Source organism: Anabas testudineus, chromosome 11 (assembly GCF_900324465.2).
Source record: "Anabas testudineus chromosome 11, fAnaTes1.2, whole genome shotgun sequence".
Classification (NCBI taxonomy): domain Eukaryota; kingdom Metazoa; phylum Chordata; class Actinopteri; order Anabantiformes; family Anabantidae; genus Anabas; species Anabas testudineus.
This window is the reverse complement of record NC_046620.1, coordinates 4,237,294-4,252,021: the sequence shown is the minus strand read 5'-3', so window position 1 is coordinate 4,252,021 and position 14,728 is coordinate 4,237,294. Positions and strand designations below refer to the sequence as shown.

Below are 14,728 nucleotides of genomic sequence, written 5' to 3'. Positions count from 1 at the left end.
AATGCTACAAGTAGTGATACCGACTAAGTATCCGGCTACAAAAAGTGATTTAAAAATCCATGGTACCATTTCCCTCCAGCAGGACACACCGGGAGTGAATGCAAAAGCCACTGCATTGCATAATCCAGCTGATGTATCCGGTGAAAGCTCGTATTTATAACGTGTTGTGTAAGAGGAAGCTTCCAGGTGTGATTGTGTGTGTGTTTATTTGAACTCGAGGGAAGTTGTTGTGACAAAGGGAGTGCACTTCCCCTTAAGTTAACAGAACTTAAAACACATCCTGCAGCAGATCTGTTGCAGGGGCTAAATATCCCAGAGAAGGTGAACTCTACTCTGCTTTGCTGAGGGAAAAAAGAGAGATGTGAGCGTCTGGTATTTATAGACTGATAACCCAGCTCTGCTTAATTAATTACCAGTTTCTCCACAGAGAATTGTTTCAGAATAGTTTTTTTTTTAATTAAAAATGGGTTGTGCAAAAACAAAAGTTATGACTGATGATGAGTTTTCTCACTAAGGGTGCATGCACACTACAAGAATCTTGGACTAATTAGGCACCAAAGTTGTGATCACAGTCAACTGTTTAAAATTATAGCGCCGCGAGAAACCCCTGGAGACAAGATGTGCTGAGGCATGCAATGCAACGGCCAAATACTGCAGAGGGGAAATGTGCTGGGGGGGGAGAGGGATGAAAATGAATGTCTCCAAAAAGTCAGAGGCTTTATTTTTAAGGTGAAAATCATTAACATGTTAAAGCCTAATGAGAAAATGTATTTTCCATGTAATAAAATGAATGTAAGCATGTTTAAATAATAGATTCAGAATGTAAAACGTATGTATGTGTATATATATATACCACCAAACTCAAACAAAACTGTTCTTTTTTTATATTCAGGAACAAAACGTTTGGATCTCGGAGAATGCATGCACCCTGTGGAGTTGAAAACAAACTCCGATACTTTGATCCACACTGTGCTGCAGTGATTTAATAAACAAGTCCTACAACATGTGACACATGGCAACAGAAGTTACAGTTTGGCTGTTTCTCAGTTACTTTGAGATTAATTGGCAACCTGTCGAAGAACACACTATGAACCGTGATGAAATGTTTCCACTGAAATGTATTGAAACATAGCAAATATAACTGTTTCATTTACAGAATAACAGATTCCACAGTGTATAATGTTCAACAACAATCAACAACAATGGACCTGCTCAGGACTGATTGGGGGGATACAATAGAGCTCAACTGGCTTCTTCACAACAAAAATTAATCAACTGACTGAAGTTTTAAATTTCTAATTTGAAAAATCTCAGCTTTCAACACATGGAAACAACTTTTTTTTAGATCGTAAATCCACATAATAGTATAATTACAACTCATTTTGGGTAATCACATCTGAATTATTATCACAATGTAATGAGAAATGACTAAATGAAATGGAAAAGAAAAGATTTATAAGATGAGGATGAGATTTTAGGTAAACAGGTCTGTTTACCAAGTTAAAATGCACTGACCTTTCCAGTGTTAAAGGTCATCACAGTCGTAAAAGATTCCCTTTTGAAATCCTTTCTCATAAATATTAGTTGACATTTACTTCATCCTCAAAACACTATTCAATAAAACCATTAATTGTTTGGATACTGTACTGTTTTATTTTTCATCTTCTCTAGGTACGCTAGACTGCAAAATGAATCAAGCCCTAAAAGGTGAACACACACACACACACACACACACACACACACACACACACACACACACACACACACACACACACACTCGCACTGTCTGTCTGATGTGACTATGTGTGATGTGATAATGTTTGAACAGCAGAGGATGTTCTCAGTTCAGCTGCTGAAGCATGTAGCACCAGTCTAGTTTGTTGTTCTGCTATTACTGCTTACAAGAATTCCTTCTTCAATTCTTTTTTTTTAACTTCACCAGGATCTCTATAAGTCTGCGCTTGTGTTACGAAGCTTTCCTTGGCCAGAGAGGGGATAATAATTCAACAACTCATTAAAAACGCTGTCCATTTGGTGCTCTGAAAAAAAGATGAGTACAAAAACCTGGGAATCAATAAGGCATGCGTGTTCCAAGAAACATGAGAGCTACGTCTCCATCTCTTATTATGCATTAGCAAATGTGTTGCAAAAAAATATCCATTCTAACAAGTGTAATTAAATATAAAGTCTCCAACTCATTAAATTTAAAATTACACTTTTTTCCAATGCAGTTCTGCCTGTTCAATTACATCTCCTGAAGAATGTGTCATTATCTTAATGTTCACTTCTCCCACCTTTTGAGCAAATGTCTCATTTGGTTTTAATACAGCGTTCGGTGTTGTTTAAGAAACAAAGATTTGGGAGTTGGGGATTTTATTTAGCTTGCTCACACGTCTTTTAAAATGTGTCTTGGACCATGTCTTTCTGTCCAATGAAAAAACAGAACATGGACTAATCCGGTACATAGCCTAAGAACATTCTGTGGGACATGGAAAATGAATACATGAAATACAGCAGCCTCCAACAAAGCCGGTGAATATTTTGCCTCATTGAATGCGACCCAGATAGGAATATAAATACGAGTTATCCTCTTCTCCCTGCACACAGTCATTGCGGCACTCGTAAGCCGCCCATTATGTAAATAAAGAAAGAGCAGAATGGGAGGAGGATGTAATGTGTGTGGGACAGAGCGTTAGAAAAACATATAAATGGTGCAGGATGCATGTGGACCAGGCAAAAAGAAATGATAGGAGGAAGAGAGAGGCAGGAAAAAGGAAACAAAGAAAGAGGAAATACAAAGAAAGTGAGCAGAGACTTACAGAAGAATGAAGGAAAACTGAGTTGGAAACAAAGGAAAGCATCTTTTTTTACCCATTAAATGAGTCATTACAGACCCAATGTGGAACTGTGTGAAACTCCCAAGGCTCCTGGTGCGTCTTTTCCAAAGCGAGATCAACACCATTACACAACAGTAACAACAACAACAATAACATCTACAACAACAACAATAACAACAACTGTGCTACAGTGACACGGCGCCCAATATATAGATGTTGCACGTCATTAACACCACAGCCAGCCGCACATTAGCACACACTGTTAAGTCTGTTATGTAACTCAGTTTAGTGGCCCTCGCTTCAGTGGCACCCATTAGAAAAACCAGGTGGTGTCACAGGGTGGGGGCGGGAACTCGAGTTACCCTACTCCCCAAAAAAGTCGTCAATGGGATGAAGAGGAACTCTATCGTTGTTGCCAGGATGATGCGTTTGGCCTTTTCAAGTTTTTTAATGAATCATGTGAAGTTATGTCAGGAGAGCCGGAGTCAGCAGCACAGCGGCAACATCCACAGAAGCCGTTGGGAGAGTTTCGTGTAGAGACGAGCAGGTTGTCCAACGTTTTTTTTTTTTATTTTTTTTTTGAAACAGGAAGGCGATTTCGAATAGTGGTGATTTGAGAATAGTGGTTATAGTGTTGGCGGTTTTGCAGATTATGTTTTGTTGTAAGGTAAAAAATACAAACAATGTAGTCACTCAGCACATAATCACACACTGGCAAAGCTGAAGAAACAAGAACATAGCAATAAGCTGCATCTCGTCAGAGTTGCTGTGGTTTCTGTTTGCTCTGCGGTATTTTTTTTTTTTTTCCATTTTGTCATATTGAGCTGACACTGAATTAACTCTGTCTCCATGATACAGTTACACACAGTCACATAATGCCACCACAAATTTCCCTTCATCAGCTACACAACTTCACTTTGACTTTGCTTCCTTTGATTCTTTTTAAATCCTCTTTTTTTTATAAAATTATACAGTCAAGCACAGAGGATAACTGATGGCATCTCTTTGATCAGGTTGAATATTAAGCAGGTGGGTGTTTAGCTGATGGAGGCAATGTTAATTTATTTGGTGGCAAAGGGGGCTGGCTTGGACTCCCCCTTCCTCCACCGCATATCCTTTCCCTATTTTCAGCCTTCGCCTTCGCCTTTCCTTTCCTCTCCTCCTCATTCAAACATAGATGGCAGTCCGGGAAATGACAGAGCCATCTCTCTGAGACTCCATGTCATCGTCAAGGTACACATCCATTTCTTCTTCACTGCCATGACCTCTGCGGACATGATAAGCAGGGGGTAGCATGTTCCCACCTCCTCCGACGCCTCCAAACCTATCATATCGCTCCTCTTCGTCTTCCATGCTGTCATCCAGGTCGAACTTCCTCCTCTCAGCTTCGCCCATCTCCCCACTAAGGAGGATATCATGGGAGGAAGGGGGGTTGCCGGTTGAGGCGTGGTGAAGGTGATGATGGTGGAAGTCATTGGCCTTTTCAGTCAGAGTCCCAGTGGCGTCACAGCCTTCCCGATATGTGTAGATGGGCCCGTTGTTGTTCGCACTGGTGCCGTTCTTGCTGCTGTTGTTGCCAGACCCGCTGAAGAGCAGACGGGCTTTGTTACCATATTCTCCGCCATTGCTGCCACCACTGCCTGTTGCGATGGAGTCCCCACTGCTGGGGTACCCACGCCTCTGCTGCCGCCGGCTGTGAGTCAGGAGAACTGTAATAAGTGCGATGACCAAGATCAGGGCCAGAAGGGAGCCGATCACGGCGCCTGCCACAACTCCTGCACTGGACGGATCCTCCAAGGCTTCTGCAGAAGGGATGGAGGGGTTGGAAGGAGGGATGGAAAAATGGGTAGAAAAAAAGAAAAAGGAAGGAGTTGATGGCTGATTTTAAGGAAGTCAGCTCAGTTTTGAGGAGGTATTCACTGTCCTTCTTGTTTTGTAAGTGTGTTGTAGTGATAATAGTAGTGTCTTCTTCTACGTGTGCTACAATCCTCTTACAAGTGTGTAGTAATGTTCTTCTCAGTGTAATCCCTCGGTGAGGGTGCAGTCAGTCATTGCTGGGATCAGTCTGAATGGGACTCATTCAATCTCTCCCAGCAGCTCCTTGCATTGAATTTTTCAGACATTTTCAGACATTTTGCTCTATAGACATGTCTGTCCAGCTGCTGGCACTTCAGGATTTGCCGCCCCACCCACCTTTGCCAGCTGGGGAGAAGCCTCTACTACTGTAACGGTCCTCTGTTCTATACTTCATGTTGGTGTGAGCCAAGTTTGCCTCTCCACTCTTGTTTCAGTCGAAGATTGAAACAAAAATGAGAGATGGATTTAGAGCATTAGCAAAAAAAGCAGTTTGTTTTGCACCTTGTGCCGTCAATGGCACAGGTTACAGACATCGACACAGCAGAGCAACACAAACAGACACAGAAACAGACACAAAGGACAGACAATAGGAAGGGTAATTTGAAGAGGGTCAGTGGAAAGTCGTGCCTGGAAAGTGCCAAAATGTTGGAGCCCTCCCATTTTTATCATCTATTTTATTGCCAGCCTCCTAATTATACCCCCTCTCATTTTTTCCTTCTCGCTTTCCCATCCTTTGCCCCCGTGCTTCTCCTATTGGTCACCTAGTCAAACCACAGGCAGAGCGGTCGCCTGCTGTCAACCCAGGTCCAAATCCAGAGCTCACTGATCAGCAGCACACAAAGGTAAAAGGTTCCCACTGTGGAGCAAGACTCATGCCAGGACATTTGAGAGGATTCTCTGCAGGAATATGAGAGAGAAAAGAGGTCTGGCTCAGATAGTGTAGGATTTGTATGAGTGGATTCATGCTGGGCCAAAAAGAGGAGAAAGAAAGTGTCAAACCAGGCAAAGACAAGCGGTGAGCCTATAGTGCAGAACTGCACAAGGCCAACTAATGTGTTTTGTTTTTGTTTTTTTTTTCTGTAAATTACATGCTGGTATGTCTTTGGGGTACAGCAAGGGCAGTGAAACGCAGAACAGCAGGGGAATCTGAACCCCTTCCTGTCTTATGCAAATAACAGCAAGGTTTTGCCAGCACTCCTGGCAAACACAGCAGTCAACGCCAATCAAACAATCTGAGCTTGGCTAGAATGAGGCATGTGTAGGGTTATATGCCAGGGCAACCAGGCATATAACGAGGTTTTTTTATCTGTCAGTGAAATCACGGTGGACATCAAATAATGATCTGTATGGTGCTGGCAAGTATGAGTAATGCAAGAAAAACCAGTCGGCGTTGCCACTATTAGTGAGCATGGACTGAGAGGCTGTGATTTATACCAATAGTTAATTCTGTGGTTGTAAGAGGAAGAGAAAAAGACAGGAGATGAAACAGGAGAGCAAGAGGAAAGAAAACTGGAAAGAGACCTTTGGTAGCGAGAGAAGAGCAGAGTAGAGTTGAGAGGAGAGGAGAGGTCTCAATTTTATTTCAAACACTCTCTAGCTCTGCTCTCACTTGGGATACAGGAGGGTTATGCCAGGGTTAGACAGACGGGTTGGGCGAATGAGGCGGGACTCCGGGGACAGGATATGATGTCTAAATTAGGGGACAGTGTCTGGTGATATCCAATTGAAGTGACAGAAGGCATTAAGGATGATGAATCCAACTTTCCCTGTCCTAGTTTCCTCACTGTGCAAACTTACAGACTGGCATGAAATCACAACATGTGGGCCAAAATGTTATTTATATTTATTGTCCCATTTATATTTTAAGCATTAGTGGCATTTATCAAGTGCCTGAGTGAGAGACGGCTGAATAATGGGCTTATGTGGAAGGTCTTCGGTGGCTGTCATCCTTCTGTTAATCAAGTACTTAAAAATCTATTATGCTGTATAGGCTATAAAGAACAATGTTCCTACAAAGGCCCATTAGAGCTGGCATGTTCATTTTTCAATAAATCTCGGGTCACATGCAGGGGAAGTGTGTTTTCTCTCCAATCTTCTCTCAAAAACCAAACTTGCATGATGATGACTGATAACCTAAACCCAAACGATCTTGTGTAAAGGATCTTGGTTACCAGTGTGATGACTGACGAGCAGCTGTCTCCTCTTTGTGTTAGTAATGAGCAGATCTTGTTTTTTATTAGCCTCCTCCATCATATAGACGCACTGGGTAAAAGAGCACAAGCCCATATGTAGTCAGTACTCAACATGCCCTGCCACATGAACTCACCATGACGTTTAAGCTTCCTACTTTAGAGATACATATGCAGAAAACCCACATCTTTTATTAATCACATGGTTTGTGCAGGCGTTCTCTGACATCACCTTTTAAAATGCTAAATGGATCCTGCGCCTGATGCATGATCAACATTGGCGTCAAATCCTTGACAACTGCCTTATGAGACGTTTTAGTAAACGCTGCTAGGTGAACACACTTTTCCAAAAAAGTGAAATAAGGAATAAAAAAAGCATTATTGTTAGCAAGAAAATAGGCCATGCTTGTCATCCTTATTTCTCATCAACAGCGGCAGCCTGCCTGCATTAAGAAGCATGGTGATAAATGTCATGGAGCGAGGCAGGGCAGCTTATATCAGTCTCTGTATTAGTGTCATGTACATGGAGGAGATTAGGGGAGAGAGGAAGAGAGATGGAGAGAAGAGAGAGACCCATGAAAGTTATGCGTTTTTACTCAGTTACTTTTCACTGCATTAGGGATAATCTAAATGAGAAGATTTGGGATGTGGGCAGGGTAAGGTGGAAAAAGTTAGAAGTGGAGGGGGTGAGACTGACAAACAGAAGAAAGAGGTCGAAACTAGTTTAAGGGGTAAAATGACAAATAATGCTATGTTGATCTCTTTCTCCAACTCTCTCCTTCCTCTTTTTTTATTCCCAAGAACATAGGAAGTCACTTCACCTGTCACACAATACGCCAGAGGCATTGACTGTAAAGGCTCCACAGTGGGAATACTCATTAAAAACCGATTTTGGTCAAGGACAAGACACAAAAATGAATCCATAAATATGCTCCAAATATTACATTTAACCTTGAACTTTAAGTATCTTCACAACCCACTTAGACAAATGTTGGTTTTATATACAGTATATTGTTGTATGTTAATACTGTATATTTGTTTAATTATTGTTTTAGTTTATCGATTCACTTTGGTGAGCTATAGATTGCACGCTAAATATCAACAATAGTAGTTGAATGTTGATTTGCAGTGAACTGTTCACTGACCTGTGCAGCGGCTTGTTTCTAGGAAAGTCTAGAAACTCCTACACAGAATATAAATGTTAACAAGCTAAACAGGTTCCTCTGAATATAAAGTTGCAATGTTCAGACAAAGGTCAGCAGGACTTTCAGCTGAAGCATCTTCTGGATGGATGCTTCCAAGTTCAGTACTAATAATGAATAATAATTAATAAAGTGCCCGCTGCACAGGCAACCTTCCACCTAGAGTGTTGGTTAAAACCCTTTTTAAACCAGACCAGCTCCTGAGGCACCGAGAATGTAAATGTTTCAGTTCAACATCACTGGGCAGAGCCAAAGGCCCAGAGCTGCTAGTTTTACTTTGCAAAGATGCACTAAACCCTGTTAAATAAAAATGATATAGTGCAGCTTGAAACGAAAAATCCAGCAACATCATGTTGCTTGTTACATGAGGTTTTTAGCGTGTCCTTTAAATGTGACTGACTGAATACTAATGAGCACACAAGGTGCAGATATCATCCCCATCACCGTAAAGACAACTTATTTATTTCTGAGTGCAGGTTGCTCAGTCAGACAAATAAATAATACTGGCCATGTTCAGCAGGTGTCAGAACACAGTGTGATGCAGCTTGCTGTGCGTTGGGCTGGTCAGCTGCAGACCGATTCCCATAATGACATTAAAAACCACCAGGTTGTGTACATTTTTAAAAAACAAAACATAACTGATTGCTTTAATACATCGAAATCCATAAATAAACTACAGTAAAAAGAATTAAATGCTGATTTACCCATGTATAAGTAATGTGTCTAGGAGGCATGGACGCATAATCATAACAGATGTAAGTGTGGAGGAGGTGAAGCTGAGGGTAAATAGCATCACGGCGGGTTAATGGCACCCAGAAGCAATGCAGGCAGGAAATCACAGATGTACAGTAGGAAGAGGATTTGAGGAAAACCTCTTCACCGAGACAGAAAGGTGAAGCCTAATATATTTACTGCTCACTTTGCCAAGGTGCATTTTTAAGGACTGCATCCTAAATTTGATTTGAATGAATAAGTCTGTGCGTTTATCTTTAGCAGACAGGTGGAAATAAAGCTCGATGGAAGAGGTCAGAATGAAGGACATGCATCTGTAAGTGCCATACATTTTCCAGTTGATCATAATGCACTGGAAAAGTATCTAGTACAAGATACTGCTCATGCTGCACCTGACTGAATCAGATTAGCATTTATTCATGAATAACAAAACAGACTGACTGGTAGCATTCTCCTAAATCAGACTACATGACTGTTAAAGCTGTATATATTGTAAATCTGACTCAGTATTCACAGAAGCTCTAAGCAGGTTAAACAGGGCTACATGTACATTTTCATTTAGGGTAATTTTTATAATAGAACCTTCTACTGGCACATAATTACAAAAAGATATCCCTAACTCCAAAACATATATAACATATATACATCATCCTTAATGCCTTACATATAAAACTTAGTTCTGTCATTAAAATAAAACATGAATGTGATTTATCTGATGCCATACCAAGTATAAACCCTAAACCTTTAATGGCCACTTTAGTCTAAAAACCAACAATCCAAAATTTCTTTGAAATAGTACTTCATCAATTCAGCATTTCCGTTCTCTAAACTCATGATGGTCAAATGTACCATAAAAACCCTCAACTGTAGGTTGTAATTTCTGTTCCATGCATCCCAGGTTTTCCCTGCAGGTTTTCTATTGAAGCCAAAGGTAACATACAATAATACAATTCTTAAAAGGTTTAGTAAAATGCTTCATACTGGGTCCATTTCTGTAGCAGAGTAACTTTGTTGGGACGTCATTATGTAATCCACTGTAAGAACTTATCCTCATCATCCTGAGCTAATCACATTTTGTGTGATGTAGACAAAATGTGACATGTGTGGGTCATGGAGAGTTCTCCAGTAAAAGATAGTAATGTTTTTAATTCACATCAGTGTCATTGTTGGGGGATGATTTTGATGTGTGTGGTGTCAATGACCCCCAACAACGTCAGTTAAATCAGTGATTTGCATAAATCCAGCTTTTAAATTTCATGTTGTGTTGTGGAAAATTGAATAAATCTGTGTATTACACGCGGTGCAATAAGAGCTGAGGTCTCCGGCTTCACTTGAACGTGAGCTCTCCAGCACCTGTCACAGAGACACGACCTCAATGTCATTGCAATAAGTTTTTCTATTGGAAAGAGTCGGTTTGCACCTTCACTCTGCTTCCAACACACCAAACACTGGGAATAATAGAACACACTTCCCAAAATGTTGACCTATTCCTTTAAGTATTATGCAATTACAGATGTCAGGGATAAATTTGTTTTTAATGCGTCTGCATGGACGAGACTCTGGGCCCATAAATAAAAAAGAAAATCATTCATAAACTAATAATTAGAACCCTCACGTTAATTACTGAGCAATAATTATCAATATATAACATTAAACTCTGATGTTATCCATTAAACTGAAGTTTAAAGATAACACAACGTTGTTTACCAGGCACAACGTTGATGAATAACACTGAAACTCTTCCTGGAATAGCTACAACATGTAACTTCAATTTAAACCGTTACAGTGACTGAACATTAATATGAGAGCCTAAATTATTTTTACAAACAAGACAAAGACACAATTCAACCATCACCTACTGGGCTCTGTACATTAGCCTAAAGTTCTGATTGATCCTTTACTGTTTCGATGGGAAATGTATCACATTAAGGAAGTAATGATGGTGCATTTAATGGCGCTATAAGCTAGTTTTTATGTCACAGTTTGTGCACTAATTATTGTACTGTAATGGAAAACACTGAGTGTGCTGGTTCTCTTCTATCTTCTTTATGTACCAACACACACACAGGAAAACCTCTGCAGACACACGCACTATTTGCATCCAAACATCATCAGTCACACTCACATTACATACTGTACACACACACACACGTGCACTCACACAGAGTGTATATGATTAATGCTCTTAATTTATCTCCATTCACTCAGGCTCAGAGAAGCAGCATTACGCACACTTGCATGCACACCCACAACCGTCAAAAGCAGCTATTAGCCACTAGACGCTAAAATCATTCAGTGTGTATCTGTGTCACAACGCTAACCATCACACACACACACACACACACACACACTCTGCTTAATTACCCTTGATGACACAGACGTGCACACATGCACAGAGAGCCACACTGTCTATTCAATTATCCCTGATTTTCCTTGATATTCACAAGCACACATGCGATTTATTTGGCTTGTGACCATGAAGTTACACGGATTATGGTCACGGGACCACCAGTGTTTCCATGACGATATCAATCATTTCCTCATGCAAGCCCTCATTGCTGCAGTGAAGGAGGAAATTTCCTGCCTAAATCATCCTCAATTCTGTCTCTTCATTATGGATTCTAGCCACTGCTTTTCATCTCCAGCTCTCTCCCCTCACTTTTCATCAGCGAGGAAATAATCAAAGGATGGCAAAAAAAAAAAGATAGAAAAAACTACTGTAAACCATAGAAACAGACACAAAGAACGAGGGAGGCAGAGTGAGCGAGAGCGAGAGGGAAAAAAGACAGAATGACTTTTTTAAGCATCTTGTTTTTGGCATTTTTCTTGGCCCATTGAGCCTCACTGTGCTCTCTCCTCTGAGACTCCCAGGATTTTAAATGGATGCTTTCTGACACAGAGCAAGCAGATGGGATGAAAACTAAAGAGCAGAGACAGACGGGAAGAAGAGAGAAAGCGAGTGAGGAAAGGAAAGTGGATGCAGGGTATAGATAAAGGAATAGATGGATACATGATGGATAGACAGATGGATGCAAGTGGAGATAAATGGGTGAATTCATCTCTTCTAAGCTCATTACCCTTTTCCACCTTGAAAGCTCATCTGCATAGCTTTTTTTCCTGCAGAAAACACATAAATTCAAAGTTACAAAAGGCCCACGTGGGAGTTACATGCCTGAGAACAACTCAATCCATTCCTACGTACACACATGCACACCGAGTCCAATTAAGTTTCCCCCTCATTCTTTGGCCCCCTGCAGGGGTTATGAACTTCAGGAGGTTTCCCAAGTGCCTCTGCACCTTCCTCTTCGAGCTCTGCACTCATTTAGCATCCAGCTGCTGCACACACAGTCGCTCATACAAACACTCAATAAATGACTCACTTACACACAAAAACACACTCACACTCCGCAGATGATTTCCCCCACTCCTGGCTCCATTCACCTTAACAACCACCCTCAGCCAAGTGTACATGCACAAAAATTACAGCCTTTGTGCACACACTCGTGCAGGATTGTGTTCAGACAAAGCACACAAGAGAGTATGAACATACAAAGCACCTTTACTCACTTTTGACAAGCTTCTGGCAGTTTGTGTGTATCAGTGCACGGCCAAAGTGCTGGTTGTTGCCTCTTTTTCTTACAAATATTCACTAACACACACAAATACACACTCGGAGGTGTTTGTAAAATCCCACTCTGACTCAACAAAACAGGAATGTAAAGCCTCACAGGGAATGAACTCCAGCCATGAATTTTACTGAGCACAGATAAACTGTACAGTTGTAAAATGCAGTAATAAAAATCCATTGCAAGGCAACAAAATGGAAGCAACAGGACTGGATATTGATTTGGAGTACATGTACATCCACCACTACAATGGGATGAGCTGAGATCCTAATATTAACCGCCCGCAGTGTACATTACAGTGTGAAATCTGAAACCATTAACAGATGTTGATTTATGTGTGCAGCAATGCGGCTTTTATTTTGAAAGAAAAAATACTCTAAGCTAATATGTAATGAAGACTGGGCAGAGGCAGCATGCTGCAGAAGACAAGGTCCCTGAGTGGATTTGAATAACTAGTTACATCTGCGTTACCCAAGGTCAGTTAATGTTTTTCTATTCAAATTCAACAAATCAGCAGATGAATCAGTGGGGAACTAATCAAAAGATGGTAACTGTGGTGGTTATTATTAACTTCACACATATTTATTCCTTAACCTGCTGTATTCTGTATTTTCCTGCAGCCTTTTGACTTTGTTTCATTTTCTTGTTTGAATTTAAATATACATTTCCTCTATGCAGTTGCAAGAAAAAGTAATAACACTGTTTGCAATTTCCTAGTTTCTTCAAAAATTGATAATGAAATTGGATCTGATCTTCACCAAGGCAGTCATTTTAAGATCTTCCTGTATCTGTGGATTAAAGCTGCACAACACCCGGGAGCGATTTTGGCTCATTCTGCCCGATAGAACAGCTTCAGCTCAGCCATATTGTGTGGATGTCTGATGTGAATGCTCCTGTGGTTATTGCAAAGACTCTCTATTCGGCTGAGGTCTGGCCTCTGACTGAGACACTCTAAAAGGTGGATTTTGTGTCTCTGGATCCATTCTGTAGCAGATTCACTTTGATGTCCAGGATTATCCTGTTGCATCATCCAACGTCTTCTGTGCTTCAGCTTGCAGACTGCATCATCCCGTTGGACACCTTGATAAACTTGGAAATTCATTTTCCCCTCCGGCAAAGCTTTCCAGATGCAGAGGCAGCAAAGGAGACCCAATATACAAAATCTGACACAAAATATGCCTTCTGAAGTGGTCCAGACCTCAACCCAACAGAGACGCTGTGGAATGACCTCAAGAAAGCTGTCCACACCACACGTCCTGAGAATATGTATGAGCTGAAGCAGATCTGTGAAGGAAAATGGTCCAAAATTCCTCCTGGATGCTGTGCAGCTCTTATACACAGCTACAGGAAGTCTCTGCTTGAGGTTAATGTTACCAAAGGTGGTTCAAACTGTTGTTAAAGCCCTGCTGCAGTAACTTTTTCTACTTACTCTACTTTGTCAGTCTGCAGAAATAAAAGATCTTTACTTCTCATATTTTATCAGGGTCGACACATTTTGTTAGTTAATATTTAGACTTTAGTGAAGATCTGATCACATTTCATGAACTATTTATGTAGAAAACCAGGAAATTAGAAACAGTGCCACTATTTCCATCCACTGTATATTGAAAGATTTTCAAGACCTTTGGGTTTTTCACTTTTATGAACTTCTCAAATGGCAGTAAACACGCTTGTAGTAGGTTCTGCCAGATGCTCTGTCCTCCAGCAAAGTGAAGCAAAGTGTGTGTCACACTTCAAGGCTGCACCCCCCATAGTTTTGCTTCCCTTTTGCATTTTTACAAAATGCTGGGAAAAAGCTGCTAACAGAATTTGAGGGTGTAGTTACCCTTTAACATTTTTCGACTTCTCCAGCTTTATTATACAGGCCTGTGTGACATTCTCAAGCAGTGGATAATTAGGTAGGAAATGTGTGTCTCCTGTAAGATGAGTGCTGTGACCTTAAAAAGGGTCAAGAGCCTCCGGATCACTGCATGTCTTGTAACGCTGTCATCCTTGCTGTAACTGTCTGCAAGGCACACAACAATTAGCCCTTGAATCCTATTACAGGTAAAATACTGCAGTGAAGTGATGCATGCATTTTGTAAGTCTGATTTAATCAAATCCAGATTGCTGCCTGCAAAATGAACACTTACTACCCACCAGGCCAGCAGGGTGGCCTGTAATTACAGAGACAAACCCTGTAATACAAAGAGAGGTAGTCTGATTCTGGATTTCTAAGGATGTGTTCTCACTTTCAGTTTGTTTTGCTGACAGCAAGTTTCCTTTGCTGCAGTTTTTTATGTGCT

The 14,728-nt window shown here is 40.9% G+C and overlaps 1 protein-coding gene across 3 annotated transcripts in view; it reads right to left on the bottom strand.

Annotated features, from left to right (window-relative positions):
- Window positions 1–14,728, bottom strand: part of pvrl2l (PVR cell adhesion molecule related 2 like) — a 232,702-nt gene that overhangs the window by 91,111 nt on the left and 126,863 nt on the right. The window contains exon 7 of one of the 3 annotated variants that reach the window (XM_026347441.1): window positions 1,099–4,639. The exons of the other annotated variants lie outside the window; for them this stretch is intronic. Coding sequence (XP_026203226.1) covers window positions 4,005–4,639 — 635 coding nt within the window. The 3' untranslated portion in view covers window positions 1,099–4,004. Of the gene's footprint in view, window positions 1–1,098; window positions 4,640–14,728 lie in introns of those variants that run through there. 3 annotated transcript variants of the gene reach the window in all.